Raw genomic sequence first — 25351 nt, 5'->3', positions numbered from 1 at the left:
CCTACAGAGCTGAGAAATTATTTGAAAAATCTTAATTTGTGTCCTGCAAAAGAAAGTCATACACTTTTGGGATGGCATGAGGGTGATGAGAGAATTACAATTTCTGGGTGCAAACAAAAAATAGCATTCACAACTCAATTTATTTTTGCGCAAAACTTGATATTCAATTACAAAAAAAATTCAGGACAGGATTCGATGATTGTGAAAAGCAGATGTTTAATATCAGAATGAGTTATCAGTGGATTGTGTCTCCCAAAACACAAACGGCAACCACTTTTCTCTGGGATATGGAGGCTGAAATTTGGTAACCCAGTGACTAATGATAATGCTTATTTTTCCAAATGTGTTATTTAATTTTATTGCTGCAACCTTTATTATATTAACTGGCGCTCAATGTCTGCATTAACTATTGGCACAACTTTAGAAAGGTTGCATTGCGTACAACAGTAGCCTAAAACAATACCTAATAAGCCATTTGGTAAACATTAACCAATAGCAAACGCAAGGGCGGCTGTGGCTCAGCTGGTAGAGCAGGTCAGCCAGAAATAGCAGTTTAGTTGGCAGTTCGATTCCCGGCCCACATGTCACCACATGCCAAAAAGTGTCCTTGGGCAAGACACAGAAACCCAAGTTGCTCCCAACGGCAGGCTAGCTCCTCGCATGGCAGCTCTGCTGTCATTGGCGTGCGAGTTTGTGTGTGAGAATGGGACGCAGTGTAAAGCGCTTTGGTAACCACTAAGGCTAAAAAAAAAAAAAAAAAAAAAAAGGAGCTATACCATTTACCATTTGTGATAATGTGCACAGATGAATCATTCACAAAAATGCCAGGAACATGTAATAAGATGCAAAACAGGGGCAATTTTGAAAAAATTCCTTTTCGACTTTAAAAGGAATATTCCAGGTTCAATACAAGTTACGCTCAATCGACAGCACTTGTGGCATAATGTTGATTGATACAAAAAAAGACTCGTTCCTCCATTTCTTAAAAAAAAAAAAAGGGATTCAAAGAAGCTCTTACAATGGAAGTGAATGAGTCCAATTTTTGGAGGGTTTAAAAAGGCAGAAAATTGAAGCTTATCATTTTATAAAAGCGCTTACATTAAATTTACTGCGAAAACTTGTGTATTATTTGAGCTGTAAAGTTATTAAAAATCCTAATTTTTGCAGCAGACTACAGTTCTGTAGGCAGAATGTGTTATTTGGTATCAACGTTATGTTGTCATTGCAACAAAGTTGTAAAATATGATATAACTTCACACATTGAAGGTTAGCAAGCAATTTTAAATCACATTAAAATCATGTTAGCATTCGTATAGTTTACGTCTTGTGGCTATTCTTTTGAAACCGTAAGTATTTTTAACATTTACGGATAGGCTCCATACACTTACTATGGAAGTGAATGGAGCCTAACACAGATTTGTGCTTTTTTTTAAAAAAAAAAAGAAAAAGGACAAGTCACTTTGGTGGTAATCAACATTATGCCACAAATGCGGACAATAAAATTCCTTTAAAATGACTTCAGACAGAATATCTTTCATTCATATCAAATAAAAACTGACTTGCAGAAGGGGCAACAATGAAATCATGCTTTATTTCAAATTCTTCTTATTTACAAATACAAATATTACAAAAGGGCAACTATGTTTTCAATTCTGTTAATTTAACATATTTTAAACACAACACATAAAAGTACAGCAGATAACCGCCGATTTCTGTCAGCATTAAATCTCATTCATCTTTAAAGTGCATCAAAGTGAGGGAACACAACATGTACATATGCAGGTGTAATGCATTTTGCTTCACCATATTTTCTTTGGGATCTTGAGTACATTTTATCTGATCACATGGTAAATTGAAGCTCACTATTGCTTACCTAACTGTAAAACACAGTCAATTTGACCTAAACCACACCAGGTTTAGGATCAATTAGACCACAGAGGGCTGAATTACACGAGAGTTCAGTTTTCAGTCATTTACTATGGGCACAATTTGCTTTGATGTTGAATAAAATGTCTCATGATAGAAAGGTAACATTCTAGCTAAAACACGGCAAGGCAAATTCTTTAAGACATAAAACTGGGTTTTTCTAAGAAGGTTCTGGGAGGAATTATGTCAAATTTCCCTTCTGAGGTGTACTGTTACCTGCACAGGGCACACTAGTGTTCAGAGGTAGAGTATGCAGCTAGGAACAGTGCTAAGTCTTGAAAACAGAGGCTAAAGCCAAGACCTGAATGAGAGGAGAACTCTACAAAGTAGCGGTCTTTCTGTCCAGGATCCATTACAGTGTACTGTCCATTCTGAACAGACACAATGAATAGCTTCTTTATTTAGGTGGCATTTTAGGAGGAGAATGCAGTTCGAGTAAACAGTTTACATAAAAACCTTGGCGTCCACCAACGGAAGTCTACTTGTTTTCACATATATTCAAGGAATGGATCACCGGAAGATTAACATTGACATCTTTTACTCACCCTGATGTCAATCCAAACCCATATGACTTACTTTATTCCATGGAACACAAAAGGAGAAATTCTGAATTATGTCCTGGTCACTCTTTTCCATGGAATTATAATGAATGGGAAAGTTTTCAAGCTTCAAAAAGGGTGCAAAAGTCAGTGAGTTGAACGGGTCAGTCTGTTTCATGAATGAATCACTCAACACTTTTTTTTGTGAACCAGATCAACTGATTCATTGAAAAGATAAGACTCCAAAGAATGATTCACTATGTTTGGTTTGTATGGCTTCAGAAGACTCGGAATATAGCGCAAGACTTATGATGCTCTTGCGTCCTTTTTGGAAAGCCTCACTCATTGTAACTGCATGGAAAATGTGATCAATCCCATCAGAGTCTTCAAAATGTATTTTGCGTTCAAAAGAATAAAGGCCAACATACAGTTTTGGAACAATATGATGGTGAGTAAATGACCGAATTGTAATGTTTTGATGAGCATGTGACAACCATGAAATGTCACTACTCGAAGTGTTCAAGTATCAACCAAATATTATCTCCATGTGGGTTGGGCAGCAGGTCTGGGAATTTTAGGACCTGGGATTCGGGAAGCCAGGCTTTTGGTGAATGCAGACTCTGGACTCTTTGCAGCCTTGGCTGCAGTGATGATGGCCGTGCGGATTGTCTTGGCGGTCACAGCAGCGGTTGGACTATGTATAACGTGGGGCGTCTGGGAGCCTGAATTGGACGCTAGCCGCTTGGACACGCGCAACGGCGAGCCGCGAACAAACGGCTCACGACATTTGTCCTTGTTCACAGTCTCTGTAGCATTATGCTTTTGTTTCTTTTCAGACTGTGCATTCGACTTCTGCCCTGTGCTGGCATTATGTTGGAGTTCGTTTTGGACACCGTTAAATCGTGTGATTAACGAGGAGCGTACAGATGTGGAATGTGTAGGGGAAAGACGCGATATGTGACTAGCTGACAAACCATCGACATGAGTTGGCTCCGCTTTAGTGCGCACCCTTGGAATGCCACTACTATTCGAAGGCCCTCCACGAGGTACCAGTCCTCTTTTAGTTTTTCCTCGAGTGGGCGTTTTTATAGCACGCAAATCATTAGCATGTGGCGAGCAAGCACCATCCCTCTCCTCGGCTTCTTTTTTCCATTTAGAGCAGTGATTGGCTGCAGGGCGCGATACAGTTGCCGAAAGGCTCTCGTACGAGCGGAGGCCCCTCACTAGGGTGTGGCACTCAAGTGTCTCGCCAACACGCGGGTAAATGCGACTTCTATCTGGAATAGAGGACTCAAGTTCACGGGCAAGAGGCGGATTAGCGTCAACAGGGCAAGAGATGTTCAACCAAGTCTCTCCTACCAGACTTGTGGCGGATTCAGCATCTGACTCTGGTGTTACTCCCTTTTCAGATGGAGCCTCTTTGGCATTTACATGATCCTGCTTCTCAACGCCCTCCGAAGCATCTGTCGCTATCTGCTTCAGCCTTTCACAGGCATCTTGAACCTGTTTCTCAACTTTCAAAACATTGTTAGAGGATAGTCCTGTGAGCGGCAAGACATTCGCTGCCCCCTGCTGATGTGACGTGATACTCGTTTCTCCGAAAGCAACAAAAGCGTCATCACTGAGGACTGTCCTTGTATTCAACGCAGAATGGCTTTTCATACTGTTTGGTGTAACCATTGTGCCTCGCTGAAGGCCACACGTTGAATCGGTGCTTGACAAACACTGACCCACTCTAAGTCCTTTGTTTATTCCTTGTTCAGTTTGTACAGTGTCATTCTTGTGTAGCGAGTGGCTTCTAAGCTCTGACACTCCACTAAATCCTTCAGGATTGAGAGCATGAAAGGTTCCGTTCTCAGAGTTGGGGTGCTGCTTGTCAGATTTCATATTGCTCTCGACAGAGCAGAGGATGTACTGAGAGTGTCTGCGCAGACTGCGACGGGTCCCTGTGTAACTTAAGCTCCTCTGTAGGGCGCGATCCAGGTCATCCGATTGGTGCTCCACTTCCAGTCCTGTGCAGAGGGCAAGGGAACGACGCTTTTCCACATTCTCACGCTCGCGTGCCACACGCCGCTGCTCTTGTAGCTCCCTCTCTGTATTCTCCTGAGAGGAAAACAAATCAGTTGTCAGTTTATTGACAGGCTATTTAATTTCAAATTCAAAAGACACATGCAACATAAATATTAAGATTAAGATTCAACTTCATTGTCATTGTGCAGAGTACAGGTACAGAGCCAATGAAATGCATTTGTGTTTGCATATCCCAACTATGCAGAGGTCAGAGCGCAGGGTCAGCCATGAAACAGTGCCCCTGGAGCAGATAGGGTCAAGGGCCTTGCTCAAGGGCCCCAACAGTGGTATCTTGGCAGTGCTGGGGCTTGAACCCCCGACCTTTCGGTCAGTAACCCAGAGCCTTAACCGCTGAGCCACCAATGTTGTATTGGTGCATAAAAATATGCCTACAAATACAGATCCATCAAGATACACCGTACATGGAATATTGTCAAATATCAAAATACAGACTTCTGTAGCTATTTTGTAGTAAAACTACACATGGTAACATGCTCACCCGCACAGCTCTTTGGAATCGCTGGCAGAAGCACTGGAAGATATGACAGGCCTCCTCTAGTTTGAAGGAATTTTCATCTTCACAGAAGAACTCCACGAGGGCTTTACTAGCATTCTGTAAGATTTCCACCTCATCAGCTGCTTCTTTCAGCCTCACGTCTGCCACCTAAACAAAGAAATTATGAACTTACATACATTAATTTTAACATAAATTATTTGACTAGAAGTCGAAGGGTGAATACCTTCAGAAAAGTTCTCGTCTGTCGCTCGATTTCAGTGTCTGTCTGAGCTCTGATTTGGAGTTCGGCGACTCTGCTATGCAATCGTGATAGATCCTCTGCAACAGACTCTTCTGATAACCTAACCAGAAAAACACTAGTGATTATGTTGACCATGACAACTTTTTCCCTTATTTTTATTTTTTTGCCTAATCCTTCCTAATCCCAACTGGAATAAAATACCTTGACTATGGGAAAACAAGTGTAACAGTGAAATCAAAAATTACCGGCTGTTGGAGATGAATGGATTAGACTACAAAATACAGAAATATTGAGTGTTTGGGAGCATCCCAATCCTTTAGATTAGCACATATGTGGATGTGTGTTTGCACACACCAAGTCCTCGGACAGGTGCGCACGCACACACGCCATCTAATCTTTTTTACGGTTTTACTAACTCCAAATATAATTGTGATAGCAAATTTGCAAATGATGAGAATGAGATGTCATTTGTCAGCAAATTAAAAATCATTATTTCAAAATTGCATTGTAAAGTCCAGATTCTAAGCTTTAAATGACACCTATTTGCTCAGATCAAGTGGTTATATATTAATATATACACACACGAAACAAGTACAAAACCAGTCACAATTACTAAAAAAATATCTAATGCAATAACTTGATACTATATGCAATTTCACAGATTTAAAAACAATCTTAGTGGGCCGGTCATTTTTGACCGGGAACAAAAATGTGCTAGCACAAAACACAGCACAACAAATAATACTTTGCAATATAAATGCTCCACAATTTTCGCATTTACACTAACGACAATGAGATTTTTATTGTTTTGCATTTTAAACAATAAAATGTTCTTTATCGTACATGGTCTTAAATATAACCTTTATTTTCTTTTAGCAAAATGGGTTTCATTAATTTTTTTCTTGTCCTTTTGGGGTGAAATGTGACTGCAGCATGATCTTGACAGGTTTTGTGGGATTAATTCTGCTAGACTGGGAGTTTGGAGAATTATAACGTTATCAGTGGCTTGTTTGTATGCTGACCTTGAAGCTGGAGCGACGTGACTCAAGTGGCTGGGAAACATCAGCAAGTCTTTATCCTTCTTCACCGCCTCCTGTAGGGACAAATCAAGACACTTGATGATTTTGATCAAGTCACTCTTAATCTGTTCCAATGCACTTAGTTCAATTCAAACTATAAATGTCTTCTATTCAGTTCTTTGTATACTGTGCAGTATGCAGTGCACTAGCATTCCAATCCAAACATAGCAATGGACACTAAGGATTTCTTCCTTAACAGCCACCGTTTGTTTGCCTTAGTTCATGTAGTTATGTTACTCACTTTGAAGAAATGAAAGTGAAGCTACTGTGACATGATGTTTGAAAAATGTGATTACCGAAAGCACTTACCATGGCAACAAAATGCAAGAGGTTCATGCCTGGTTTGTTGGCTTTGGTGTCGGCCAGTTTGAGTAAAGAGGAAATCCTGAATCCAGCAGCATTCCCAGCGTAACCTCCCTGTGGAGACAAGATAACTCAATAGTACTCCAAAAAGGTGCAGATTTTTCAAACTATTCCTTATCAATAATGGCATAATAAAAGGCTTTTACATCTCATTTTGAGTGCCACAGAAAGACATGATTTGAACCTTTAACATAAATGAATGCAAAACACTTACAGCATTCATATAGTTTCCTGCCTTGAGCACCAGTCGCAGGATGGAGTGAAGCTCGGGGCAGCTCAGCAACTCTACACATCACCACATGAACATCAACCACATCAATTACACCTTGCATCAGGTTCCACTTATTCCATTAAACATCAGATCCAAAATTCCATAAAAGACCCCCATGAAAAAAAACTATATCTCTGATACTTTGTTGCGTACATGTGAAATTGATTTAGGAGGGAAGCTAAAGGTTTCAGAGCTGCAACAGTCCCAAACAAACCTACTGAAAGCAGGACCATTGGCCCCCCACTGACTATTTACCTCGAGCCGCCTCCCCCAGACATCTGGCCGCCACACAGAGAGAGGTTACGGCAGGGTCAAACTCCTGCTGGAGGATCATGGCATCCAGTAGCATGCGAAAGCTGGTGGGGTCACATGATGATGATAACAAGAGAGGAAGAGCTGATTAATTAACAGTCAGCAAAAGATATCATGATATGTTTATGTAGGAGGGCTTGAGCAGATGAGCTCAGATGGTTTAAGACATCTGAGGAGAACATTAACTATGGTAAAAGGTTAAGAGGAAATGGTTTGGTTTTTGAAAAAGGGAATGAATAGATGAGGATATAGTCATGAATTCTTACCTTGGTAACTCCACCAGCAACAGCATGAAAAGATCTGGCTCGGCCAGTAAACTACGGTCACCACTGAACTTTTTCAATCTAGCCTCCTGGACAAAAGAAAACACAAACACAAGTAGATTCATATAAAGTTTTATATTCCGAATGGAGTTCTAGAAATGAGATTCTTATTGGATTTACTGACTCAGACTGTAGTCACGCTGACTTTGAGCGGTTGATTCAAAAATCCAGACACATAAAATTAGTCATTTGTTTGAGAATTGGGCTACACTCATGACTTGTATGTTTCGTGCAGTAGAGTCAAAAGAACTGGCTCATAAGAGTAATTTGCTCAGGAATCAGACTGCAGGCAAGCTGTATTTTTTGAGCTGTAGATTCAAAAGTCCCAACTCAAAGTTTCATTTGTTTGGAAATTGGGCTACACTTGTTGAGTTCTACGTTTCGTACTGTAGATTAAAAAAATAAAAATGGCTCATAAGTGTCATTTGTTTAGGATTCAAACTGCAGTCAGGCTGTATTTGAGCTGTTGATTCAAAAGACCAGACTCATAAAAAGCTATTTGTTCTGGAATCGGGCTACACTGGTGTACAGTCCGTTTCGTGCGTTAGAGTCAAAAGAACTGGCTCATAGAAGTCATTTGTTCGAGAATCAGACTGCGGTCACGCTGTATTTTATGAGCTGTTGATTCAAAAGACCCAACTCATAAAGTGTCATTTTTGGGGGAATTGGGCTACACTGGTTGCGCTATACATTTTAAGCTCTAGATTAAAAAGAACTGACTTAATTTTTTTTTTTTAAATTAAGTCAGTTTGCATATATTTTTTTTTTTCAGGAATCAAACTACAGTCACGCTGTGTTTGAGTTGTAGATAAACAAAATAAATAAACTCGGAGCCATTATTTTGGGAATCGGTCTACACTGGTCACGGTGGATGTTTCGTGCTGTAATAACCCAAAATAACCCACTCAAGTATGAAAAAAGTAATTTGTTCAGGATTTGGGCTACGCTGGTGCACTGTACGTTTTGCACAGCTAATTTAATAGCGGTACTGCAATGCCGCTGAATGGTAGCACAGGAAACACTGTCAGAGTATTTCAGCACAATGTCCTGTAGTATCGGCAGAAGAATGCACATTCATGAACTTGGTTCATGAAGCACCACCACGATGCTAGGGTGTTGTGGGAGGTTGCTATAGCATTGCTATGCCTAAGGTTTTACAGTGGTTTTTAGCGCATTGCAACATGGATGCAAGATAGTCCTGGGTGGATGCTTATTGGCCTAAATCATAAGAGCCCACCCCCAATTCTGTGATATACTTGTCTCTAAACGTCGCTGAAGTCCCTCCATTTTTTTTTCACCAGTTTTAAAAAAAATAAATAAAGAAATAAAATAAAATCGCAAATTGTAAGTGTGATTGCTTAGAAAAGTAATAGCACACCTCTCCACAACGAGCCGTATGATTTCGGATATCATTCGTGTCTGTAACAAACTGTGCAAGCCGAATTGCGCACAAAATTTGAATAATTAGGGATGGGGGTTTGTTCAATTCCTTCACCTTACGTATGAGCAAGAATAGTGATGCATGCCTTAGCAAACCTTTCAAAGTATCAGTCCAACAAGACTTTTCCAACAGAATGGAAAGCAAGGGCGAGTCTAGCCCCTTTTTAGGGGTGCTTCAGGACCCCTAAGAAGGAGCTCAGCACCCCTAAAACTTGGAGTAAGAAATGTTGTTATTCTAAAAATTGTTAGTCTTTGACAAGGTTAAATAATATCCAAAACATACTCTGTAGTTTGTGGTTTAAAATGTATGTGTTAAGGATGAAAATGAAAACACCCCCGCTTAGCAAATGGTATCATCCTCTTCTCTTCTTCTACTTCTCCTCTGTACCTGCACCGCTCAGCACGACCGTCATCCGGCGCGAAACACACGCAGAGGGAGAACCCGTTCTGTAGTGTTGTGAATCAACTAAGTTGCTCCAAAGCTGTGTCTCACACTTCTTTCCTTTTACCTAGAGTTGTTCCGATTCTGAAACCATATCGGTGAGTACTGGAGTCAGTATCCTGAATCACCATGGTACACCTATAATAAGTGTTAATTTTCGGACTATTTTAGTCCAGCGGGTCACTGCCGCTGTGGAGTAGCACAGGACCTGGGTGACTCATCCATAGTCATAAACGGAGAGAAGTAGCGCCGGTTACAATGTTCTTCCGCAAGACGCATGCAGTTCTGTTTATTAACTGCTAGAGCGTGAAACAAAAACAGCAGCGCGACAAATAAACTGCGTACCTGTGTAGTGCGTACGTGTGTCCCTGTTGGTAAAGTTTAGCGTTAATTTGATACTCATTTTAACAATCGGGAGTCATGTAAACATGACATCACGTGTGTCTTTTCTGGTCAGTCGTCATGGAAACATGAAGCCCTGGCATTTGGACCAGAGTAAAACAAACATATCACTGTATACTACCAGTATGTGTGAAAACACTCACTGTGGCTTTTTAAATGAATTGTTATTCATTCCTAGATTTATATCTGTTATTTTTCAGTTGTGGCTGACTATCAAACTAGACAATAAAAGAAAGTTTAATGTTTTTCTTTTGCTGTATTTATTCATTCCTCACACACAGAGGATTTAACCTGAACCAGGCTTAACTCCTGAACTCCTAGCATTACTCTCTCTCTCTCTCTCTCTCTCTCTCTCTGTGTGTGTGTGTGTGTGTGTGTGGCCTGCCAGTGAGCAATGGACATACAACAGTTCTTTAAAAGAAAAAAGACAGATTCAGGTGAGAGACTAGGGACAGTCCATAATGACCTCCGTCTTGTTTTTTGTTTTTGTTCGTTCTTCTGAAATGTGTTAAGCTAAAGTAACAGATAATGCAAACCAGCTATCTGTTGTTGTATCAAATTACTTATCTAGGCAATGGTCCCCTGCTTTTATTTATTTTATTCATTTCAAACCCACAATGGAGAATACAGCTTCTCTTGTGAAAGGAATTTGTGATTTAAAAACGTTTCTAAGCCCAATAATAATAATAATAATAATAATAATAATAATAATAATAATAAAGACATTTAAAATGACACGCCTCTGTGTGCCTATTGATCATATCCTTAGAATCTGTAAATGGTCTCCATAACATTTTTGTGACATGACAAACTGACCTCAACTCTCCTGCCTACAATATATTTGTGTATGATTGTCAGTGCCAAGGGAAAGAGAGGGAGATGGAGAAGGAGAAAGGGAAAGAGAGAGCATGCAGGAAGAACCAGGTGAGGAAACAACAACAATAAATTGACATATAGTGAATAGTGGCAAGCAAAACAGTAACTACTCATACTCCTATACTAACTTATTGGCATTAAGTAGCCTATATTACATTTACTTTTTGTAACATTATTTTACACCAAATTTTTTCATAATAAAGGAGGAGGAAAACAACAGGGAGAGTCCGTAAGGGATGAGAGGGAATTGACTAGTGAAAGAAATGAAGAGACAGAGGGAGTGCAACATAGAGACCACCAAGCCAAAGCAGCAAAGACAGAAGAGAGCTGTTCAGACTTAGGGGATAAGGACACTGGTCCTAAACAGTTAAAGCTGTCTCAATACCCTCATACTCAGTTTGGCACACTAAAAAGAGCCTTTCAAGAACCATTTTTTTGTAAATAATTTACAGAAGATGAATTACATTTTGTTGTCCAAGTACCTGTTACTTTGTTCAATGACAATAAAGTTGAATCTAATCTAACCAATCTGATGACTGTTGATACAAAAGGAGGCACATGGAGTTAACGGTCAGGAAAAGCAGCTGAGTGAAGAGGGTTTTGTGTTTGTTACAGGGGGCTGTCTGTGTGAACTCTCACAATTAAGCTGGTGCTCTGAAAAGGTCTAAAAAAAAAAAAACAAAGAAAAAAAAAAACTGGATTTTGAACCAATGTTAAAATGATAAAGTTATTTTTCAATAGACATATTTTTTATTTTTGTGTGAAAAGAGGGTGGGTGGTGGCAGTGGGGCTCATTGGGTGCTCAGCACCCCTAAAGCTCTGACCCTAGAATCGCCCCTGATGGAAAGTATTACATTCCTACCGTAATTTGAGATTGTGTGGAGTAAAGGGGTTATTCCAATCAAGTGACATCATGTTGAAATGTGCATTCTCTCTAATATGAAACAGATTGAATCGGGGAAATGACAGATATCTCAGTTTTTGTGGAAGTATTGCATGTGAGAGAGAACATGATACCTCTTCGTTATCAGGCAGAAGCTTGCAGAGTTCTGTCAGTTTCTCGGCTCCGTATCGATGTCCGGCCCCCTGCCTCACATCCTCCACGATCTCATTGGCTGCACTGACAGAAGAGAGAACAGAGTCCCATGAAAATGTGTTTCTATTCAGTTTCTCTGTCCCATGTAGTAAAAATGTTGTTTAAATTGTAGGTTCGACTTTTCGCAGCGATCCCCCAGACAACATTGCAATCTCAACTAAATAAGAAAAATACCAATTTATGGAATAGTCTGGGTTCACTACAGGTTCTACAAGCTACATCAATAGCATCTATGCCATGCTAAAACAAAAGCGGTAATGCATTTACAATGGAAATCAATGGGGCAAGTGTATTGAAGGATTTACAAGCAGAAATATAAAGTGAAAAGCATAATATTTTGGTGCATCTCCTTGCCCCGTAGACTTCCATTGTAAGTGCATTATTGTACACATGATTTTTGCTTGTTTCCACAAACCAACAAAAACAAAAAAAAAAAAGTTGTCATTTTTCCAGTGTTGGTCCTTTCTGATCACAGACAAACTTACATATTTAAAGCTTATTGAAATGTGAAGATACAAGAATAGGACTATAGTATCTGGCCCTCCTGGCATCATAGGCTCTTCTTGTTGCCAATATAATTGTCATTTTGCACCTTAAAAGCTACAAGAAAATTATCCTCATGTTTCAAGCACATGGTCGGTTCTTTTGCCTGTCTAAAAATAGGTGTGCAAGACCATACTGGTTTAAGTTTTTTTGTTTTCATGGCCTGTATTTGTTAATGTTAGTAAAGGGTCATGCTTGTTCACCTTAGAGTTCAAAATGAAATAATGAAAAGGTACAAGGTGGCTCACACAACAAAGTCCCGCTTTGGCAACAGCGCAGTATAATTCATACTCGCACTTCAAAAGTGTGCTCTTCTGTGAGGTTACATAAATGGGGAAGTCTGTGGGAGGATTTCTCCTTAATTCCTCCACATGTTGTGACAGACAGACTCATTGAAAAGCTTTTCAAACCGATATGGGCACTGCTTTACTCAAATGCTTACTCTGAAATGCAGGTGCTGACATGTTAATGCAGACCTGTTTGTATAAAACAAAGACCAGTGCATTCAAAGAGACAAATAATGATTTATGGCTTATGATTTCCTGTCTGAGCAGAGTCTGAACTCTTAACGCTGGATTACATTTCCATGAAATTGGACGGATCAAATTACCGTAGACATTCAGAAGGCTTTAAGCTCACATTTTTGTTGAGAATCACTCAGGGTCCTCAAGTTAAAATTTTTAGCTCTTATAAAAAGGCACAACTTTAAAATGTCACAATAAAATGCACAGAACATATGCACTAGCACCAGGGCTGGAATGGTAATCTGGCATACCGGGCATTTTCCCGGTGGGCCGACACACTTTGAGGCCGATCAGGAGCGTACTGGTCATCGGAAGAACAGAGCATGCCGGTGGGTCGGCCGCAAAATCTGCCGAATGGGCCGCGATAATCTAAAAGGAGCTGCCGCGTTATGCAGAATGGACCACAAAACGGCACCGCAATATGCAGAAAAGGACAGCGATTTTATTTTTAGCTATCTGCATGCTGCAATTATCACATCCTAGTAAGGTGAAGGCTATTCTAATAAATATTACAGCACAGTATGTCACATTCCTCAAGTAGGTATACAAGCTGAAAGGCAGATTTTGTGAAGGCTTGGCTCATGAATATTAATCAAGTTGCTTAAAATAATATTTTGGATTAAACACAAGTTCAGCCTAATGCTGATTGTCATAAAACCATTTAGACTCGTCCTTCCTTTAAAAAAAGAGAAGCAAAAATCAAGGTTACGGTGAGGCACTTACAATGGAAGTGAATGGGGCCAATTAATGAGGGTTTAACAGGCAAAAATGTGAAGCTAAAATAATTTGTTAAAACTCATGTATTGTTTGAGCTGTAAAGTTGTTTGACTCGTCGCTTACCAGGATTAAAGAGTTTACAGCATTTTGATGGCATGCAAATGAAGTTGTAAAATTGGATATAACTTTAAAGAGAAAGTTATATCACACTAAAATCACATCAACACACATATTGTTTGCGTTTTGTGGCTATACTTTTGAAACAGAGTGTGAGTATTTTAACATATATGGATTGGCCCCCCCATTCACTTCCATTGTAAGTGCCTCATTGTAACAGAACTGACAAGTCTAAATACATTTTTGTGGCAGTCAACATTATGCCACAAATGCTCTCAACTGAGGTCAACTTGCATTAAACTCGGAATATTCCTTTAAATAGACGCTTGTAATGCATGACCCAGTAATGCATGACCCAGCATTAACACAATGTGTTAATTTCGCATCATGTTACACAATAGTAAAGTTTTTCACAAAAGCAGCCAATTGTAGTATTAAACATAATTTGCATATCAATTTACACTATAGGTGAGCAGTGCAACGTGACAAACTCAAGATCCTTACGATCAACACTGAAAGTCCAACGCAACAGTCGTCATACTCGCCCAAATAATTCTCCACATTTGAACAAAACTGATTTTGCATATCAGAGTGAAATGTTCACACTGGAGCCCTGATTCGAAGTCTGTGCAAATTTCAAATTAACAAGTTGCTGCAGAGATCAAGGTTCTGCACCTCATGTTTCAGTTGGGTGCAAAGCAGGTGCGACCTTTAGTAGTGACCTTTGACCACCTTTACTGACTGTCAAAAACATTGGACCGAATCGTCTCAACACTTGTCATCTGTCCTCAGACAACTTTTCATTCACACATCTACTACTTTGATGGCAACAAACAACGGCTGAAAAATAAACACACCCTGCAGCTACTGCCCATCTAAAGTGTTAAGACTTCCTTTATATTCAACACCTTCATTTCCTGTTTCTAACAAATGGAACTATATGACGTAATATTTGGCCTCAGATGCCCCGAGTAGCAATTGTTTTAACTAGTGGTCAACTGAAAGGAGTCAATGGTCAGTGCAGATACCGATATCTAGAGAGCAGGATGGTGAATATAACACTGTGCAATTAAATAGATTGTATAAAAAAAAAAAACTTAATTACTCAAGTAACAATTTTTTAAAACAAAGATGGTTAAATTAAAGATTGACAAGTCAGATAAGCTTAAAATGGCCAAATATCAGCAGATTAATCCGCCTGGCCAATATATAACTGTCTAATATTAGTTAAACTAAACCAATAACTTACATTTTCAACTGCCGTAGAAATATTCCAACATTCATGCTGCGCTTTGAGTCGAGCAGTGTAACCTGCAAAGAACAATTGGTAATCAGCACTTAAATCTGAATAAATTGCAATAGTGACCTATATATGGTCTATACTTAAAGGGATAGTTCACCCAAAAATGAAAACTCCTCCTGACATCCTGGATGTGCATGACTTTCTTCTGCAGAACACAAATTATGATTTTTAGAAGAATATTTCAGCTCTGTATGTCCATACAATGCAAGTGAATGGGTGCCCAAGTTTTGAAGCTCCAAAATCCACATAAGAGCAAAATAAAAGTCATCCATAAGACTCCAGGGGTTCAATCTATGTCTTAAGATGCGATATGATAGGTGTGGGTGAGAAACGGATACACTTTTAAGTCTTTGTCTTTTAATTCTCATCCTTGCCCAGTAGGGGCTGAAGTGCAAGAAGAATGTGAAAGTAGTAAAGATTGACTGATCAGGGAGGAGAATTTACAATAAAATAAAATACAAAAAAAAGACACTTAAATATGGATCTGTTTCTCAACTACACATATCATATCACGTCTGAAATCTGAAAACATGGATTACACCACCAGAGTCATCTGGAGTACTTTTATATTGTCCTCATGTGGATTTTGGAGCTTCAAAATTTTGGCACCCATTCACTTGTATTTTATGGACCTACTGAGCTTAAATATTCTTCTAAAATCTTTGTTTGTTCAGTTGAAGAAAGTCATACACATCTTGGATGGCATGAGGGCGAGTAAATGATGAGACCTTTCATTTTTGGGTGAACTAACCAATCAAACTCTCTCTTAATGAAACATGCTTTGTTTACAATTAATTGAATGTAAAACAGTGCCCTAATAACCTGCAGTTTATAGCTTAATCAAAAAGATAAGGTAAATGAGAGTAGTAGTAGTAGTATGTTTTATTTAATACCATGTCAGCGATCAAAGCTAGGTAAATGAGAAAAATATTGAGAAATACACAAAATGGCCTTTGAAAGAGCTTAAATTTCTATATAATCTTTCAAAATGGCGTTTTCAAACCCTATTAAGATTTACCAAAGCACTGCAGTGTTTTTACTTTGTGGTAAATAACGCAATATGAATTTGAGCTTACTTTGTCAATGCTAGTTTCTTGGGGAGATCTGCAGGACAGCAAATTTCGGCGAAAGCTTTTGGCCCTGTCTGGATTGCTGCCTTCTTTCTGCCCAAAGAGCTCATCCAAAGAATTCAGGTCAATACGGAAGTCATCATCCTCATTCAGGGAGCCACTCCACACACTATTACGGCCCTCTACGCGCTCTTTTGGTATCCGCTCCCAGTTGAGGTTGCGAAGCCTTTGTTTGCGGCCGGAGTCCACACGGGTCAGGCCACAGGTTGGGGCAGAAGGGGGTGGTGGTGGAGGAGGAGGAGGAGGGGGGATTGGGGGTGGTGGGACAGGGATGGCAGCCATGACTCTCACTTCCTGTTCCTGAGTGCCAGAACTGTCAAGGTACGTTCCATGAAGTCCCAGAAATCGAATGGAAACAATGTGAATATCCACAGATGCAAAGTCCAGAAGGCAGCACTGTCTGCTCGCACTAGTTTGAGACTGCCTGCTGTTACGTTTCTGATGTATATCTGTAGGGGGGGAAACAAGATTGTTAGAATGATGTAGGAAACAACAGATACACAAATCTGATAAGTATAAATTTGTATTACATATATAAGATTGTTTCTCACATAAGAAAAATACGACACCATATGGATCATTGACAAAGAGGTTGTACAAGGCGAGACATCTTTTAAAATTAAGTTTAAAACACGTCAAGTTCATAGAAATGTAATATTTGCGTCAATATGGTTTCATAAATTAAAAATGATAATTACTGCTTTTTCTATGAATAAATCTAGACTTTTAAAAATGTCATGTAGTGTATCAAGGTATTAAAATACATTCTTGCCCCTTGACTATGACTGTACACACAACTTGGTCATTAAACATTGATTTCCAAAGTTTCATACATACTGCATTTTTCAAGGTAACTTTTTTGAAAGTTTTTTTAAAATATTAAGAATTAAGAGTCATAAATATCGACAAAGATCTCTCTGGGTTACACCTTATGACCTGAACAAAAATTTCCCTTTCCATAAAAATGTCAAAATATCAGACTTTTAAAACAGTCTTGATCGTCTAAATGGGTCCTAAAATTTTTTTTTCTTTTCTTTTTTTTTTTTTTTTTTCACACGACAACAAAGTTACTACCTATATATCGGTTACACCACATGACTTCAATTTGGTGGATAAATGTTTCTCAAATATTAACAATAAAAAAATGGTTTAATTTCTTATTTTGTATAAGAAATAACAGTAAATTTTTATTCTGCACAACTCGTGCAAACGTGTATTCGTTTTTTCAGCTTTTACATTTTTTCCCCCACTGCGAGTTACACCACACGACATGTTTAAGCCCCAGAAGAAAACATATCAAAAGGATTTTGAACTCAGTAATTGAAAACATGTTCATCAAGAGGTGTATTCAAGTAATTGTTTTGTCTGAAATGCATTTGTTTTTTTTTTATTTTATATAACAATAGATCAGGACAAAAAAATAAAAATGGCACAACATTGATCCATATAACACAGCACAAACAGACTCTCTTCAAATTCATTCATTTATTTATTTCCTTTACAAATATTTTTAACAAACCATCGGTCACATTGCAGAACTGATTACACGGATAGTTCACCCAAAAATTAAAATTCTCATCATTTACTTGCCCTCATGCCATCCCAGATGTGTTTGACTTTCTTTCTTCTGCAGAACACACATTAAGATTTTTTGTTTAGAATATTTCAGCTCTGTAGGTCCATACAATACAAGTGAATGGGTGACAAAAATTTGACACTCCAAAAATCACATAAAGGCAGCATAAAAGGTAATCCATAGGACTAATTTCTTCTAAAGTGATTTAATAGGTGTGGGTGAAAAATAGAGCAATATTTAAGTAAATTTTTGCTTGAAATTCTTCCTCCTGCCCAGTAGTGGGTGTATTCATGCAGAATCACCAAACTTCTTATGAAATCACCAAAAACACAAAAGAAGAATGTGAAAGTGCAGCCCGACTAAGCATGAAGAGAATTTATAGTAAAAATTAACTTCAATATTGCTGTGTTTCTCATGCACGCCTATCAAATTGCTTCTGGAGACATTGATTTAACCACTGGAGTCGTATGGGTTACTTTTGTGCTGTGATTTTTGGAGATTCAATTGTGGCATCCATTCACTTGCATTGTATGCAGGGCCGGGCGATATGGCCAAAATTGTTAATCACTGATATCGATATTTATCACGATATACATTTACACATTGCACTTTCTTTTTTTCAAAGTTGGAGGAAAATAAAAAATAAAAAAAAAAAATAAATAAAAAAATTTAAAAAAATTCTAAACGGTCAAGATTCTCTACTAAACTGCACGGGTGGGGGGTCCATAGACGGCCAAAGCAGAGGGGTCTGTGGGATCTTTACCAATTTTACCGTCTTTTACCATTTATCAATTGAAAATGAATGTTAAAAGATCATCTGTTTGTTCTGAAGCATAGTGACAGCAGTCTGTATTTGTTGGAATATTTTTACATTAAAATGAAATTTTTTATATTTCTTTAGATTCAGATACCCAAGTATGGGGCATAGAAGCCCTTGTGACTGTGGAATGATGCTGAATGTGGGTTCAGGGGTGTCCCGAGAGAAAATTTAGAAAACGTTTTTTTTTTTTTTTTAAATGTAAAAAACATTTGTATATTTTCATTAAAGTGAGACTAATCTACCAACTAGTCATTTTAGTCTTTCCTTATCCACTCCAGACATCTAAATCATTTTCACAAAATTGATTTGTTATTATTAAAGGCTCGTAACATGCTGATTAATAAAGATACATTTAGAAGGGAAAAACATTATGTCTAAAAGGTGCTTTGAAACCACATTAACTCATGCGGCGCTTCAGGTCTACACACATGCAGGGAAAAAGAGGCAACGCTTGCGGAGCAGGACAGGGCAGAAATTATGCATGTTTGTTGCTAGAGAAGTCTTCAGATGTTGCTTCACTAGATCCACATAATTTTCCTTCCTCATGATGCCATCTATTCTGTGAAGTGCACCAGTCTCTCCTGCAGCATAGCACCCCACAAAACATGATGCTGCCACCCCCATGCTTTACGGTTGGGATGGTGTTCTTCGGCTTGCAAGCCTCACCCTTTTTCCTCCAAACATAACAATGGTCATAATGGTCATTTTGTTTCATCAGACAAGAGGACATTTCTCCAAAAAGTAAGATCTTTGTCCCCATGTGCACTTGCAAACTGTAGTCTGGCTTTTTAGGGCAGTTTTGGAGCAGTGGCTTCTTCCTTGCGGAGCAGCCTTTCAGGTTGTGTCAATATAGGACTTGTTTTACTGTGGATATAGATACTTGTCTACCCGTTTCCTCCAGCATAAACGGTGCTGGAGGAAACGGGTTGTAAGGTCCTTTGCTGTTGTTCTGGGATTCATTTGTACTTTTCGCACCAAACTACATTCAAGTCAAGTGGTTTTTATTGTCGTTCAACCATATACAGTTAGTACAGTACACAGCGAAATGTGACAACATTCATCCAGGACCATGGTGCTACATACAACAACATAGGACAAACAGAACCACATGAGACTACACAGACTAAATAAGACCTACACATTCCTACATAAAGTGTATGTGCAAAATGTATGGAACAGTACAATAATTACTAAAAAGGAACAGGACAATTGGCACAATGAGACAGTGCAGCGCTGACCAGTACACATTTGTAATCAGAGTAGTGCAAAAAATGACATTTTCTAAAAATGCCAAATGTAAAAAAAGAAAACATACTATGAAATAGTGTAACAGCCAGGTATAAAGTGACAATGAATTATGTGCAACTCTGGACATGTGCAAAAGTTGGATGGTGTACAGGTGTGCATGTGTCAGATCAGTCTTTGAGTATTGAGGAGTCTGATGGTTTGGGGGAAGAAGCTGTTACACAGTCTGGCCGTGAGGGCCCGAATGCTTCGGTACCTCTTGCCAGATGGCAGGAGGGTGACGAGTTTGTGTGAGGGGTGTGTGTGTTGTCAGCCACAATGCTGGCAGATGCAGCATTGTCTTTGATGGAGGGAAGAGAGACCCTGATGATCTTCTCGGCTGTCCTCACTATCCTCTGCAGTGCTTTGCGGTCCGAAACGGTGCAAGTCCCAAACCAGGCAGTGATGCAACCAGGCTCAGGATGCTCTCAATAGTCCCTCTATAGAATGTAGTGAGGATGGGGGGGTGCTTTTCACAGCCTTCGAAGAAAGTAGAGATGCTGCTGGGCTTTCTTGGTAATAGAGCTGGTGTTGAGGGACCAGGTGAGGTTCTTGACAACCTCCACAGAGGAGCCGTTGATGTTCAGTGGAGAGTGGTCACTCTGTGCTCTCCTGAAGTCAACAACCATCTCTAGGAGACAGAATGAGTCTCCTTTCTGAGCGGTATGATGGCTACATGGTCCCATGGTGTTTACACTTGCATACTATTGTTTGTACAGATGAACATGGGACCTTCAGGCATTTGGAAATTGCTCCCAAGGATGAACCAGACTTGTGGAGGTCTTGGTGGATTTCATTTGATTTTCCCATAATGTCAAGGAAAGAGGCACAGAGTTTGAAGGTAGGCCTTAAAATACATCCACAGGTACACCTCCAATTGACTCCAATTAGAAGCTAAATTAGGCATGACATAATTTTCATAAAGCTGCTTAAAGGCACAGTTAACTTATTGAATGTAAACTTCTGACACACTGGAATTGTGATATGGTCAAATAAAAGTAAAACAAGCTGCCTGTAAACAATTATTGAAAAAACTTGCCCAAACTATAGTTTGCTAATATGAAATCTGTGGAGTGGTTAAAAAATTAGTTTTAATGACTTTAATAAACTTCTGACTGGAATTGTAAATTCTATCCTAAATGTTGATAAAAGTTAAATTATATAAACTCAAAAAAAGAAACATCCTCTCACTTTCAACTGCTTTTATTTTCTGCAAAATTAATGTTTAAATATTTGTATGACACTGAAACTGAACAAGTTTCACAGACATGAGATTTATAGAAATTGAATAATGTGTCCTTGAACAAAGGTGGTCAAAATTAAAAGTAACATTCTGGTGTGGCCACCATTTGCATTAAGTACTGCAGTGCATCTCCTCCTCATGGACTGCACCAGATTTGCCAGTTCTTGCTGTGAGATGCTACCTCACACTTCTAGGGAAATGTCTGGGAATTTCTAGCCCTTACCCTCTGATCCAACAGGTTCCAGACATGCTCAATGGGATTGAGATCTGGGCTCTTTGCTGGTCATGGCAGAACACTGACATTCCTGTCTTGCAGGAAATCATGCACAGAACGAGCAGTATGGCTGGTGGCATTGCCATGCTGGAGGGTCATGTCAAGATGAGTCTGCAGGAAGGGTACAACACGAGGGAGGAGGAAGTCTTCCCTGTAACTCACAGCGTTGAGATAGCCTACAGTGACAAGCTCAGTCCGATGATGCTGTGACACACCGCCCCAGACCATGACGGACCCTCAAACTCCAAATCGATCCTACTCCAGAGTACAGGCCTCGGTGTTACACTCATTCCTGCGACAATAAACATGAGTCCGACAATCAACCCTAGAGACACAAAATTGCGACTCATCAGTGAAGAACACTTTTTGCCAGTCCTGCCTGGTGGGTTTGTGCCCACAGGGCCAGTGATGTCTGGTAAGGACCTGCCTTACAACAGGCCTACAAGCCCTCAGTCCAGCCTCTCTCAGCCTATTGCAGACAGTCTGAGCACTGATGGAGGGATTGTGACTTCCTGGTGTAAATCGGACAGTTGCTGTTGCAATCCTGTACCAGTCCCTTAGGTGTGATATTCGGATATACCGATCCTGTGCAGATTTTGTTACAGGTGGTGCAAGGACAATCAGCTGTCGTTACTGTAGTGCTGTCTTATGCAGAGTTTACACTACACTATTTTAAGCCCGATTTCTGCTCGCCAACAGTTTTGTGGAGATCCCCAACAATAGTCCAAAATCATAGGCAAATTGGAGCTCGCTCCCATGGGCGCAGATCACAATGTATGGACAATCAAAGAAGCGATTTGAAAGAAGCGCTGATGCATCGCCGATGTCAGCAAGATATATATGATGTTAAATATCTGGACCAGTCTGCGATTCCAAATGTGAAATAACTGTTTTGACTGAATACAGCTGCAGTCTTTGAAAGTCGTGTAGTGTGTAGGAGGCATTAGGCATCTCACAGTACAGACATTGCAATGTTATTGCCCTGGCCACATCTGCAGTCCTCATGCCAAAGGCACATTCATGCAGATGAGCAATTACCATGGGCATCTTTCTTTTGGTGTTTTTCAGAGTCAGTAGAAAGGTCTCTTTAGTGTCCTAATTTTTTATAATTTTATAATTTTCTTAATTGCCTACCGTCTGTAAACTGTTAGTGTCTTAACAACCGTTCCGCAGGTGCATGTTAATTGTTTATGGTTCACTGAACAAGCATGAAAAACATAGTTTAAACCCTTTACAATAAAAATCTGTAAAGTTATTTAGATTTTTACAAAATTATCTTTAAAATACACTGTGCTGAAAAAGGGGCGTTTCTTTTTTCGCTGAGTTTAGTACATGTCAATTAGATATCAGTTTGAGTTGATTCTCAAATCCAAAACAAAACATTGTACATCTACTGTCTGATGTTCAGTTAGAGTCATCCTGACCCTCCAAGGCCTTAAATCATCTCCAGATCGGATGTTTATCACACTACGTTCACAAACTACTGCTATCATCAAACACGGGTAATAAGATGAGATCATGCAATTCATCCTCACCTGCGTGCTTTAAGAACAAGAGCTCCAATCAACATACAATGAGGTTGTTTACAGCAGTAACACAACCAAAGTTACCCTATGGGCTCAGGCACCTGGCAACTCTTGTCCCCCAATTAACATGAGGGTGTCTATGAGGAGTATGAGCATCCCTCTCTACTTGTGCTGCTGCCAGTGAACGTGAAGCTCTTTACAGTTTGAGCTCAGGTTAATCTTTCAAAAGGGTTCAAGGTGTGGTGCTCACCCTACATGTTGTTCATTGCTGCAGTCCAGTTTTCTAATTGATGTGAATGAGGCCACAGTACAATGACAGAAAAGAGAAAAAGTAGAGACGACACTGATTCAGTATTACTGGCAAAGCAAATAAGAATGTCCACAGTCCAAAAACAAACATGATTTAACTGGAATTGATGTTGAGCACATATTAATACTTTTAAATCTGCACACCACAAAAGGCATCGAGGGAGCATATATCTCTCCAGTATTCAGACTAACGATCCATCGGTTTTCAATGGCAGATTTCTTAAAGTGATAGCTCACAGAAAAATCAAAATTCTGTCATCATTTACTCACCCCCATGTTGCTCCAATGTAAGCATTTATTTCTTCTGTGGAACATAGAAGATGATATCTTGAAAAATTTCTTTTTTTTTCCTTTTCTTTTGTCCATTTAGTTAAAGTCAATGGTGTCCAGTGTTGCTTTGGAACTCACTGACTTTCATTTGTATAGAGAGAAAAAAAAAAAGAAAAAAAAAACTGTTCAAACATTCTACAAAATATCTTTTGTGCTCCACAGAAGAAATGCAGACAGGTTTAGAGCAACATTTTATTTATTTATTTAGCAACATTCAGGGTTTATTCACCCCCGAATAAATAATAACATAAATTACATATTGGTGCGAACTGTCACTTTAAAAAAAATAATTGGGTTGACAGCTAATGAGACATATTCGCAATTTTAAATGAGCATTTGTTACACAACACTCGAAAACAGTTTAAACCATAAAATGTGACAAAGCAGTCGGTGTATTTGGAAACTGAAACAATGAGCTCACTGACAATGCCGATAATCTCAAAAAGCCCAAACATTTGCAAAGTACGGGGCCGTTCACGCAGGACGCGTTTTGCGTTCAAAAACAGCGAGACGGAACGCAAAGGAATGAAACGCAGCTCACGGAGTCACGAGACGCGTTTTTAAAAGCAACATTTTAAAATGTATTGCTCGAGGCTCGACAACAGCTCGTCTTTAGCATGTAAACGTAAAAATAAATAAGTAAATAAATAAATAAATAAAACAGAGCTGAAGCGTCCTGTGTGAACGGTCCCTTTTAATTATCTCCAATGCCACCTGAGCGCGCGCCAACCCTTGAAAAAATGAAACATCTGCAAGACCAAAACGGACAAAAATAAATATAAATCAGAACGTCAAGGCAGAAGACGCATTAATGACCCATTGTGACAGTCTTACAGAAATTACTTGTATTTTAATCAGGTTAATGACTATTGAGTAACCTTTCTTACTCAGAAGTCAATAACCGGAAATTAAAAATAAGATTTCTTTGGAAATGGAAAATGTGTATCTGCAGCAAACGTTTATAACAAATTTATTTGCTTTGTGGGAAGTCTATTATTTCGGAGCATATAGGGAAAACACACCCTCCACTTCTTCAAACTCCATTGAAAGCAGTAAAAAAATCAGCACAAACATTCGGTGGCGAGTGCGCGTAAAATATCCTCAAAACACAATTTCTGGACCAGATAAAATGGCACATGGTTCCAGTTAAGATGGAAATACAATGATATGATTAAACTGAAAAGCACCTCAAGTCCATATTAAAGATCACCAGAATAAGCAGCATACAGGGTTAAATAAATCACAAATATAAAAAAGTACTTACGTTTTGTTTCGAATCATTACGCATGTAATCCAATTTAGATTATAAAAAATTCCCGTCTGCTGCGAATAAATCTCCCGCGTGTCTATTAGTAGAAAATTATCCCAAACAGTCCTGTCATACAACTCCATGCACTGGGAAAAAAACTCCCAAACTTTTGGTGCGCTCTCTTGACTTGCACATGCGCAAAAACACCTGATACGCTCATTGGGTTTCCATAGGCGAATTTTCCAATCCTACTACTGCGAAGACTTTGTTCATGAATATTAATTACGCATCGTGACGTTCGTCTAAACGGCAGCTGAAAAGCATTACGAATCCTAGGCTGAGTTCGTAATGGCATACTACACATGTGTCAGTAGTACTACTTTCCGACCTCAACCCTATATCACATCATCATAAATATTAATCAGGTGCCGTGCCTGGACACTCTATGGAAGTTAATAGGCAACGTTAACGCGACCTAATTAATATTCATGAAGCCTTCGTCGTAGTAG

At 39.2% G+C, this 25351-nt stretch overlaps 1 protein-coding gene across 2 annotated transcripts; it reads right to left on the bottom strand.

The window, feature by feature from the left end:
- Positions 1–1588: 1588 nt before the first annotated feature.
- On the bottom strand, positions 1589–24978 carry LOC127617143 (protein diaphanous homolog 1-like). Of its 2 annotated transcripts, XM_052089052.1 has the most exons (13): positions 24858–24971; positions 23534–23674; positions 16178–16680; positions 15048–15109; positions 11819–11921; positions 7585–7670; positions 7262–7362; positions 6950–7020; positions 6682–6789; positions 6316–6386; positions 5276–5393; positions 5035–5199; positions 1589–4568 (listed from the first exon to the last, which is right to left on the bottom strand). In XM_052089052.1, the coding sequence occupies exons 2-13, from the start codon at positions 23556–23558 to the stop codon at positions 3003–3005; spliced, it is 2979 nt and encodes a 992-aa protein (XP_051945012.1). In that variant the 5' UTR covers positions 23559–23674; positions 24858–24971; the 3' UTR covers positions 1589–3002. The 2 variants fall into 2 exon arrangements, with proteins under 2 accessions (XP_051945012.1, XP_051945013.1); XM_052089053.1 differs by lacking the exon at positions 23534–23674 and having other exon boundaries at positions 24858–24978.
- Between the last annotated feature and the right edge of the window lie 373 nt (positions 24979–25351).

Source organism: Xyrauchen texanus, chromosome 23 (assembly GCF_025860055.1).
Source record: "Xyrauchen texanus isolate HMW12.3.18 chromosome 23, RBS_HiC_50CHRs, whole genome shotgun sequence".
NCBI classification, from domain to species: Eukaryota; Metazoa; Chordata; class Actinopteri; order Cypriniformes; family Catostomidae; genus Xyrauchen; species Xyrauchen texanus.
The sequence above is the reverse complement of the archived record's forward strand: the minus strand, read 5'-3'. Positions and strand labels throughout refer to the sequence as shown.

Bases quoted from the DNA above. Each gene is read 5' to 3' on its own strand.
- LOC127617143 (XM_052089052.1), bottom strand. From the start codon at position 23,558: ATGCTTACATTGGAGCAACATGGGG. The intron at 7,671-11,818 runs GTATCATGTTCT...TCTTTTGTCCAG, and splicing joins TTCTGCCTGATAACGAAGAG to GAGGCTAGATTGAAAAAGTT. The intron at 4,569-5,034 runs GTGAGCATGTTA...TTTTCCTCTCAG, and splicing joins GATTCCAAAGAGCTGTGCGG to GAGAATACAGAGAGGGAGCT.